The 10,988-nt window shown below is 45.8% G+C and overlaps 1 protein-coding gene across 2 annotated transcripts in view; it reads left to right on the top strand.

The window, feature by feature from the left end:
• The window catches only part of Smyd1 (SET and MYND domain containing 1), a 52,286-nt gene extending 41,562 nt beyond the window's left edge, over nt 1-10,724 (top strand). For both annotated transcript variants that reach the window (XM_021190573.2, XM_021190572.2), the window contains 4 exons: nt 4,036-4,128; nt 5,618-5,781; nt 7,504-7,672; nt 8,441-10,724. In XM_021190573.2, coding sequence (XP_021046232.1) covers nt 4,036-4,128; nt 5,618-5,781; nt 7,504-7,672; nt 8,441-8,599 — 585 coding nt within the window. In that variant the 3' untranslated portion in view covers nt 8,600-10,724. The remainder of the gene's footprint in view (nt 1-4,035; nt 4,129-5,617; nt 5,782-7,503; nt 7,673-8,440) is intronic.
• Nucleotides 10,725-10,988: the final 264 nt, after the last annotated feature.

Here is a 10,988-nt window from a genome sequence, read left to right as displayed (position 1 = left end):
TCTCTCTCTCTCTCTCTCTCTCTCTCTCTCTCTCTCTCTCTCTCTCTCTCTCGTGTGTGTGTGTGTGTGTGTGTGTGTGTGTGTGTGTGTGTGCATGTGGAGGTCAGAGGACAATTTGTGGGAGTTGGTTCTCCTACCATGGGTCTCAGAGATTAAATTCAGGTTGCTAGGTTTAGTGGCAAGTGCTTTTACCCACTGAGTCATTTTGCTGGCCTCTTAAGTTGGGTTCCTTATTAAAGTAAATATATGAACTTAAAAATAAAACTAACTCCTCTTAAATATCTGGACAGGAAAGATTAAGCACACCTTTATAGTTTTCTAATGAATTAACTTGAGTTATAGTCCTGCTGCTCTTAACTCACTCCGCCTGGTGTCTTAACTCCTCATCCTCCATGTCAGCCTCCCTCCCAAGTGCTGGGATTATAGGTATATGCCCTGCTAGGTTATCATTTTTGTTCTCTGTCTTTTTAAGGCATCGTAATGTTTTAAGGGGGGAAGGGGGAAAAAAGAAAAAACGAGAAGGCCCGTTTTCCAGTTCAGCTCTAACCCTGAGTGTTTGAGGTTGGGCACTTTTCCTCCTTTGGTGCCTCATTTCTCTTGTCTGTGAAATGGAAAGTTGGAAGAACTTAAGTGTTCCCCTCTGCTTAGACTATGTGATGAACGGTGACATCACAACCTATGAGACAGCGTCTCAGGAAGCCCAGGCTGGCCTGCACTAGCTGTATAACCAAGGAGGACCTGAATCTTGACTCTCCCTCTCAGCCTCCCAAGGCCAGTAACGACAGGGCAGCCATCACACCAAGCTGGGCTGTTTGCCTCCTTAAAACACCTTACAAGAGCCTGGTAGGCAGCCCCTTGGTTGATCAGCACCAGAAGTTCTCCAACCACCCTCATATATGCACAGTAACCTCTAGGAAATGCAAACTAAAAGTTTAAAATGAGAATAAAAACAGAATATATAACACTTTCCTCAGCCATGCCTCTGGATACTTCTGTTTAGCCCCCATTGGGTGTCTCTTTGTCTCTTTCTGACCTTCAGGGCTGCTTTTCCAAAGTCAGGAATGAACATTCTTCATATTTTGTCCCCTTCCCTCTCTACCTACTGCTGAGGGCCTCCCCCTCACCTTCTAGTGTAGCCCCGCCCCTTGTGTAGCCCCTCCCATCTACCTGGCTCCTCTTGCAGCTTCACCTAGCTCCTGCTGTCATTTTCTAGCTCCCCCCCTTTTCTCCTCTCTTTATTTTCTCCATCTCTTCCTCTGGACTTGGAGACATTTGGCACACCCCCTTCAAAAACTAATGCTGTTCACATGGGACTCTTTACTTCACATATCAAAATGTAGTGTAATAGGCTTTGGCCACTAGACTGCTTAGTCTCTCTAATGTGGGAAACCAGATGAGTCCAGTGTTCAGAAAGAGCTGATAAAAATTGCTCACATTTTCCTTTTGATCAAGATAAATAACTAATGGGTGCATGCTAAGACCCAGGTTACAATCTGAATGACTGTAACCATAAGTCCTTTTAGCAAGCACCAGTGGCCACTGAAGTATGATTCTTGGATCAGGTCCTCAGGCTTTACTCCTGTTCTGGATAATAATTAGTCATTTTATTTTACTGTTTTCTTGAGACAGGATCTCCTGGAGCCCAGATTGTTCTTGGACCCCTGATCCTCTTGACTTCCACCTCCTAGGTTCAGGGGCTACAGGCAAGCACCTCCACAGCTGGCTTCTGTGTTTTTAAATCAGTGACTTGAATGAAGACATAAATACAAGGCCTGTCTGTGGTTGACTTGAAGCAAAGACTCTTAGACAACAGGATCCCAGTCCAAAATTCTAGAGACAACACATGAGGGAGTCAATGTCTAGTTCTACTCTTGGGTCCAAAAGCCCAGCAGTGAACCAGACTGCCAAGGACAAGGTGGTAGCACGGTTCTAAGCCTTAGTCACCAGTCTGTGAAGAGGGGGCTGGAGAGGTGGCTCAGTGGGCAAGGATGCTTGTTTCCAGAAGACTTGAGTTTCATTCCTAGCATCCATGTTGGGCAGGAAGCTCACAACTGCCTGTGACTCCAGCTCCATGGACTCCTGACACACACACACACACACACTCACTCACACTCATGTAGACACATGTATAGACTCATAGATGGAGAAAAAAGCCTAGCCCAAGTTGCATAGGCCTATTTAAAAATTCATATTTGGGTTGGTGAGAGCAGTTAAGAGCACTGACTGCTCTTCTGGAGGTCATGAGTTCAAATCCCAGCAACCACATAGTGGCTCACAACCATCTGTAATGAGAAACAAACAAACAAACAAACAAACAAACAAACCTATGGGCTGGAGTGAGTGGAGCCAGAGCAAGAAGGAGAAAGGGAAGGGGGAAAAAGGAAAAAAACCAAAATAAATACAAGTTCATATGTAAAATATACTCGTGTGTGTGTGTGTGTGTGTGTGTGTGTGTGTGTGTGTAGTTGTTATGTAATTTTGGGTGATAATGCTCCCCCCTCAAAAAACCAAACCAAACCAAAACAAACCAAAACAAAACAAACAAAAACCCTGTAGACCTGTCTAGTGCTAGGTACAGGAAACCTCCCTTTCATTTGTTGATCAGGGATGTCTAAGAGACTCCAGAACAATACAGGTTACTGCCATTGCCCTTGGTGGCCTCCCAGCACTTGAAGGCAAGACCCTCTTGCAGAAGACATCTCACACCAGAGACAGGACTTGGAGGAACTATGAGCTTCTTTCCTGAGGACTGGCTTTCATAGTATTGGAAGGCGCTATGCAACCTTGCAAGGAAGAAGAACTGATAGAAGAACCCACATGAAAGCCTAAAAGCCACAGTGATGACTGGGATGCTGGCAAGAGATCCTTAATGATGCACAGTGACAACTTCATCTTGGCAGTAAACGGTAGATGTCTAATTGGACGTAGGCCCAAACTCAGTCAGAATTCATGCAGTGTAAATCTAACCACCTACCCATTGCTGGGGCGGTCATGGGGCCCAGCAGAGGACCTACTACTTTTCTAAACCAATATAATTTCTAACTGAATTCTAAATACGGATGCTTTTATTCATAGATAAGTGTGGTTCTCACTCCTTATCAAAGATGCTTCTTTTTGCCCAGTCTATGACAGAGATCCACAACTGGTGAAAATGCACAGGATAAGTGACCATAAAGTGACCAACTCCAACTGATAGAACTGCAATGCAGCCCCTACATCCAAGGCTCAGGGCAAATTACAGAAAGGGGAGCAGAAAGATTCTAAGAGCCAAAGGACCAGGATGCCTGCTGTGAGATTGTATCTCCTAGACACAACAGGGAAATGACACCCATGAAACCTCAACGAAGTGGTTGCCTAAGCAAAACCCGAATAAGAACAATAGTCCATATACCCGGTGTAGACAGAGGAGTTCTTACAAGGCCCCACCCCTAAGTGAAAAGCTACCGATAGTCAATGGGTCAATGACTGCCGAGAGAGGGAAAGTCCATTTTCTCCAGGGATGACCTTCCTGGTAAGTTATTCAAGTCAAGTGGTCATCCTTACCGTGTATGTGTGTGTGTGTGTGTGTTTATGTGTGTATGCACAAGTATATGTGGGCATGTGTGTGAGGAACATTGAGAAGGAGTCGGGGAACATGGGAGAGATTGAAATAGAAAAAAGGGATAGAAATAATGTGAATACAGTTCTCATGTGTAAAATCCTCAAAAACCAAAAGGCTCTAAATTAAGAAAGTAAGCAAAAGAAGCACAAAGAAGCAGTTGGCAAAGACACAGCGGTCTTTAGCACACTTGGAGAAATGAGACATTCAGAATTCAGAGGGCTCTGACCCTGTATTACAGTGGATGTCAAAGATAGCAGATACTCAAAGAGTTAACTTCTCTTTCTATTTTGGTAGTGGTGGGATTGAACCTTGGGCCTTATGCATGAAAGGCAAGTGCTCATCCATGGAATTACATTCCCAGTCTTCTGGTACTCAGAGATGAAATGGGCCGCACCATGAGGTAATCTCAAACTGGATGTCCCTTTCTTTCCCAGCCCTCCCAGGAAGTGGTGAAGGAGATGATACAATTCTCAAAGGATACACTGGAAAAAATAGACAAGGCTCGCTCTGAGGGTTTGTATCACGAGGTGAGAGCACTTTTAACAGAAGATAGTGAGGGGGAAGAAGGTGGAGAGGGAGGGAGGTATATGAAGAGAAAAGGGAGACCACTGAACAGGTTGCACTCCTGGAAGCCATTTCTCTTCATGCTCTTCCATCTTAGCACCCACTAACGACATATTCTCAATGACCGCTGAACCCATGAGATCTGGCCCAGGAGAGCAAAAGCTGCTGGACCCATGAGTTAGGGGTTGGGGGGCTGCCCATGACAGCTCGTGAGGCATCAGAAATGGAAGAGTGGACACTCAGAGTGGCCTGCCTGCCTTTGCATCACTGAATATAAGCCTCTTACACCCTATCACTGCATACTGGGCATTCACCTTTGGCTCTCAAAGCCCCCTGGCTTCCCCTCTGGCTGTATACTCTAACCACCCGTGTAAAAGCCTCATCCCCCTCCTCCAGCCAGGACGATTTTGCTAAAAGTCTCTGCTAGAGGAATCTAGGCATCAAGGTTTTGTAGCCTCCACAGATTTTCAGTGTGCAGCCAACTGGTCTGCAGAGCTATTGCTGGGTTAGTTTTTGGAAACAAGGTTTTTGTATGTAATATAGACTGGCCTTCAACTCTCTATCTTCCTGAGTATGGGACTCACAGTATATATCATCATACCTGAGAAGTTAATCTCAGTGACGTGTTGGAAGTTTATTCTGTGTCTTGCCCTCTAAGCTGGGATCTATCCATTCTGAAGTAGAACAGAGGCACTATGAGTTAGTGGCTATCACTTAAAGCTTGCTATGCAGCTTGCATGAGCCAGGTGTGGCTGCCACTAGGGCATGTTAATATAGTAGTTAGTTTTACTTCAAGTCTGCTTCATTTCCCTTCTTTTCCTCCTTCTCCTTTACTATGTATGAGTCCTTACTAGGGCGACCAGTGTAAGACATTATCCTTAGCACCTGAGTTCTGTCAGATGGGAGGAAGCCATGAAAACTAAGTGTTCTGCATGGTAGGGAATCTATGACAAAGGCATGTGTTAGGAGCCACGGCAAGGGTGGAGGGGGTGTCAGTCCACGAACTCCATTCCTCTGTTCTTCCCTCTTTACTTCTATCCCACAATAACATCACAGGCTGATGACTAAACCTTAGGAGTGGGCACTTACCCAAACAATCTCAGTACATTTACTTTGCATATATCCACACATATATGCATATATATGTATGTATATACACATTTAGTATATAGAGAGATATACATACATGCATGCATATGTAGTTTCCACAGCTCTGCTGTCTAGTGACTGAAAATTCCTCTCTTTGTTGTATCATCTTTATGTTCTAACTCTATCCTTTCCCATGCCTATGTCTTAGCCATGTGGACCATTTTGTTAGTTCAAACCACAAACCTTGTTTTAATTTTTCCACCAGGCTTCAAAGAGTGAGTCTAGAGTTGTCTTGATGTTCCATGTGTCGGTTAAGACATACTCTGGTACCGTAGTGATGGATGAAGCTGTGTCTCCCTCCAGGTTGTGAAGCTGTGTCGGGAGTGCCTGGAGAAGCAGGAGCCACTGTTTGCCGACACCAACCTCTACGTGCTTCGGCTGCTCAGCATTGCATCAGAGGTCCTCTCCTACCTCCAGGCCTATGAGGAGGCCTCACATTATGCCAGGAGGATGGTGGATGGCTACATGTAAGTGATGGTCCTGAGTCTCAGGTGGTCTCCCGGACATCCTGTGTTCCAGGGAGGATGGTGGATGGCTACANTGTTCCAGGGAGGATGGTGGATGGCTACATGTAAGTGATGGTCCTGAGTCTCAGGTAGTCTCCCGGACATCCTCTGTTCCAGGGAGGATGGTGGATGGCTACATGTAAGTGATGGTCTGAGTCTTGGGTAGTCTCCCGGACATCCTCTGTTCCAGGGAGGATGGTGGATGGCTACATGTAAGTGATGGTCTGAGTCTTGGGTAGTCTCCCGTCATCCTCTGTTCCAGGGATGCCAAAGAGATGGCACACAGTTGACTGTTCCTCTTATACCCACAAATAGCATCAGCCACAGGCCATGATCATGATCGTGCTTCTCCTTACAAATAAACCTTTTATCATGTTGTTCCGAGTAATAATGATCAAATAATGATGTCCGACCTGGTCCTCAGATGAAACCTAGTTGTCATCTCTGGTTTGTTTGTGTATACATTCCTTACTTGTCACTTGAGCCATGTCTTCTACCTTTGATTTTCCTAAAAGAAGCCTGATTTCTAAGTGCTTGGAAAGTGTTTTTATTCTCCCTTTAATAACCTATGACCAATCTGTAACTCATAGGTCTTGGCCATGGGCACTTATCCAAACCATAGCAATATATTTGCATTGTGTATATCTTTATATGAGTATACATGTGAGATATAGATATATATAACATTGGGCAGATATGTACATATGTGCATAAGTTTTCACAGCTCTACTATGATGAGAGAGGCCATTCTTGCTTACAAATTATGTTTCTTTCTTATTCCCTTCCACCAATGTTCTCTCTTACTGTCTATGTTCATATTATCATAGGAATTTGTGTCTCTGGTCAGATGAGTAAGTTGTCATAAGAAGGCTTTTCTTTAGAGGATGCTGCTCATTAAAAATGCAGGTAAATTGTCAGCATGCTAGGAAGGAGCCCTGCTAGGAGAAGAAAATAAGTGCAGCCCCCAGGAAGGACATTAAAGTTACATTTTCCACCTCAAGCTTCCTTTCATGTCCCCCAGGGAACTGGGGGTTCTCCAGATGGTACCTGGCTCTCTGTGCTCAGGCTCAGAGTACACCTGTGGCCCTCTTTGTCCATGAAGCACTGACTTGATGGTCCAGGCCAGATTCCCAAGTCTCCTGTCCTCACTGTGTAGGACATTAGCCGCTCTATGCATTTCAGTACCCTATGACAAACTGCTAGTGCCGTATAGCACTCGTGGGAAGACCAGATGGACTTGATCTGTAAGAGGACTGGCTTTGATATCATTTCTGTCTACTGTGGCAGAATACCCTGAGAGAAACAGCTTAGAAGAGAGTTTATTTTAGCTTACAATTCCAGGTCACAGCCCATCGTAGCTGGGAAGCTGAGGTCACAGCACACCCACACTTAAGAGCAGAGAGGAATGAATAAATGCATGCATGCAAGCTTGCTCTCAGTTTGTCCTCTCCACTCACACAAAGTATAGGATCCTTGGCTCAGGGAATGGTGCTATCCACAGACCCTCAAGAAAGCTGCCCACAAACATACCCATTGCCTCATTGAGACTCTTGTCCCAAGTGATGCTAGATTATGTCAAGGTGACAACGATAACCACCAGAGTACATTGGGAGTTATTCTGTGCTGTACAGATGTAAGGGCGGTTGAGATAATGAGTCATGATTACTTTCTGTGCCTCTGCAGGAAACTCTACCACCATAACAATGCCCAATTGGGCATGGCTGTCATGCGGGCAGGGCTGACCAATTGGCATGCTGGTCACATCGAAGTGGGGCATGGGATGATCTGCAAAGCCTATGCTATTCTCCTGGTGACCCATGGACCTTCCCACCCTATCACCAAAGACTTAGAGGTAAATAGCTTCCTGGGGGTGGGCAGTGACTGTCTTGTTAGAAGAGCTCTTAAGATGGGAGCCTGGTTCATCTGGACTTTGTTTTGTGGAAGTCTATAGACTGCCAGCCAGACCAGAAAGAAACATAGGTTGCTTAGCCCACCCCCTTGATTAATATGTGGCATCAGAATCCCTAAAGGGGGGAGTTCTCTGTCTATAGTTATCTAGTGGTTTGATGGTAAGGTCGGAGATGGCTAATTTTATGTCTAGTATATTAAGCTTATCAGTGGCAGAGTCTGTCAGTCTTACCATAGTGTCCTGAGCCTCTGAGCATCCAGCTCCTTCTGAATAGCCCCCGAGTGGATATGTGGGAGAACAAGGACTTTGATGTGTGTTGCTCACTATAATCTTTCCAGCCTGCTGCAAAGTACAGAGACATCTTACCGTCTCTTGGATGGTGAAACAGGGGGCTGAAGTGATCAAGTCACTTCGTTGAGGTCCTACAACCACAGAGTTCAGGATCCAGGGTTCAGATCCAGGTCCTCAGCTGACAGTGAGAAGAAGCATTTTCTGCTGACAACAACCCTTTGGCTACTGTCTCATGGGTCCAACTTCCTCTCTTTATGATGCTAGGCACACAGGCATCAGTTCACAATACTGTAACCCCCCCCCCATTTTTGAAGGGATAGAGTTGAATAATACTGACCAGGGTCATTTATCCAAAGATGTGTCAGGACGGTGTCTTGAGGACTTGTTATTATTGGTACTGTGTCTATCTATGTCCCACAGGCCATGCGGATGCAGACAGAGATGGAGCTGCGTATGTTCCGCCAAAATGAATTCATGTACCACAAGATGCGAGAGGCTGCCCTGAACAACCAGCCCATGCAGGTCATGGCTGAGCCCAGCAATGAACCAGCCCCTGCTCTGTTCCATAAGAAGCAGTGAGGACCTTGTTGGAGGGTGGGGGCTCTGTGGCTGGGGAAGCTGAGGAAATGACTACTCTGTGCCCTCCACTGTCGTTCTGGTTCAATTCAACTCAGCTTAGTTCTCTTTCATTTCAGACCAACTCTTCCTACATGTGCTGGGTGCTAGATTCCACCATCTGTTTAATAAAGGAGTCCCAAATATAATTGTGCTAGAAAGAAAAATGTAAATAAACAAGGCACAGCATAATAGTAAATGCCATGGTGAACTCTATGCAGAGGGGTCCAGAGGAGGTGAGTTTGTGTGTGTCGGGTGGGGGTAACACCTGAGCTGAGAGTGACAGAGGTACCTAGAATCTCAGGTGACTGCTTGTGTATCTGTGCAGGCATCTCTGGGGCTGCTGGTCTCATCTACAGTTGTGAATATTTAGGTTTTGCAGACTGGGGTGGGTGATGTCCTGTATCCTCAGGCTGGGACTGTGTTTGGCCCTTTGAGATATACTCAATGATGCCTAGAAAGATGCAGGAATCTTGGAATCCTGTGGTCTTTACTCTTAGTCGGAGCTTGAAGCATAACTTTAGAATAACTCTAGAACACACATAGAAGGAATTTTTCCCTTCCTGGTCCTACCCACCAAGCCTGTAGCTCTTTATGACATTGAAGAAAAGCTGAGTTTTTCCCGGCCATTGACTTGTAGGAGTGAGGAAGGCTTTTCAGGGTAGAGCTGACTGTGCATGCCTGCCAGTGATGGACCCATCAGAAGTGGCATGTAGCGGGTTTCAAGACTGAGAAACTGCCTTAAGCCTAGGCTTCATCATTGGCCTAGTGAGGTTCTACTCATCATATTGAGTGACTGTTAGCTCCTCTGCTTGGTTTCTTTATCCTTTCTGTGCTCAGGGCTTCTACCCTTACGAGAAGGTGGTTCACCTGGCCTGTATCTCATCAGAAGAGTGGCCAGTTTGCTCTCATTTACTTGGAGGCTGACCTCTGGCTGAGAAATGAAGGCCCAAGAATGGTCTTTCAGTTTCTGGACCCAACTTTCTCACCAACATGGTGTGAGATGGTGAAGTAAATTCTTATGGTTGAGGGTGTCACCAAAACTTCTACAAAACCTTGTGCTACCACTGACATCTCCCAGAACTCTAACATCTTGAAGTCACACGATTCCCACTAAACCACAATCTATTTCTGCCTAAAATGTTAGTTCCTCCATCCCCAGCCTTTCATCCCAGAACAGTACCCTGCCTACCCTTGAGCCCTGCCCAGCCGCTGAGGCTGTGATGCGGGCCTCTTTGTAGAATATTAGCACTGACCCTTGGTTCTTCTTGAGGATTTGTTCTTCTCTAGAAGCATCTGTGAAGACTGACAGTTATTTCAGGCTTAGAGACAGCACCAACAATCGCCGTGGGAATCCACAGGTACCTCCAAATCATCCCTCTTTCCCCACCGAGACCCCGCTCCAGACCCTGTCCTTTTTTGTCATAGTCGTCTGTTCACCTTGTCCATCATTGCTTCTTTCCCTTCTCCTAAAACCTGTTATCTTCAGAATGAATCGCGGTGTCTGTGTTCCTCCACCTTTCTCAGTACTGTAGACTGAGGTTCTCCACTCCTAGCTATGCTCTGTCGACTGGGGCTCCCTCTCTCACTGGCTATCCTCTCTCTAGCTATCCTTGTTTCTGCTCTGGACCCCTTGCTTCCCAGTGCCCTCCAGACCTCACTCCATTATCCCCCTTTCCAATGGCCTTGCCATTCTCCCTCCACTAGGCTTCTTATCTTCCATTCTCCCTTCTCTCTTAGTTTTTTTGAGACAGGGTCTCTCTACTTAGTCCTGGCTGTCCTGAAACTCAATTGTAGACTGGGCTGGTCTCGAACTCATAGAGATCTGCCTGCTTCTGCCTTGAAAGTGCTGGGAGTATAGCCACGCACTACTACTGCCTGGCACCACTGGCCTTCTTTAATGAAGTCAATAAACATGCTGAGGACCCTTGGATCACCATCTTCACAGCTGGGGGTTCTCTTCACACGTTTTAATCTGTCTCTCCTCTCTTCCCATTCTTCCCTAACTCACTGCACACTGCTTCTGAAGGGAAATGAAATTTAAGGCCTGGGATTCATGTAACTTTAAAAGAAAATTGTGTAAATTCAAGGTTCAAATAATATGAGACAAATAGAGCAGCATTAGGAACTTGAAGGCCTGGAGCAGATCCAGGCATGCTCAGGCAGACAAACCCATAGGCCCTTGGTAAACAAGTCCTGGCAGGCCTTGAAGGCCAGGAGTGGGAACTCTTATAAAAACAAGCACCGGTATGTCCAGACAAACCCCTTGTTAAGGCATTCCTGAGGTCAAGTTGACTGGGAATGGCGATAAAATAGAAAAAAAATACAAAAACTGGTCCGAGCTACTTTGACT

The sequence above is a fragment of the Mus pahari genome, chromosome 2 (assembly GCF_900095145.1).
Source record: "Mus pahari chromosome 2, PAHARI_EIJ_v1.1, whole genome shotgun sequence".
NCBI lineage: Eukaryota > Metazoa > Chordata > Mammalia > Rodentia > Muridae > Mus > Mus pahari.
Note: the sequence above shows the minus strand (reverse complement) of the source record. Positions and strands in the feature narration are given on the sequence as shown.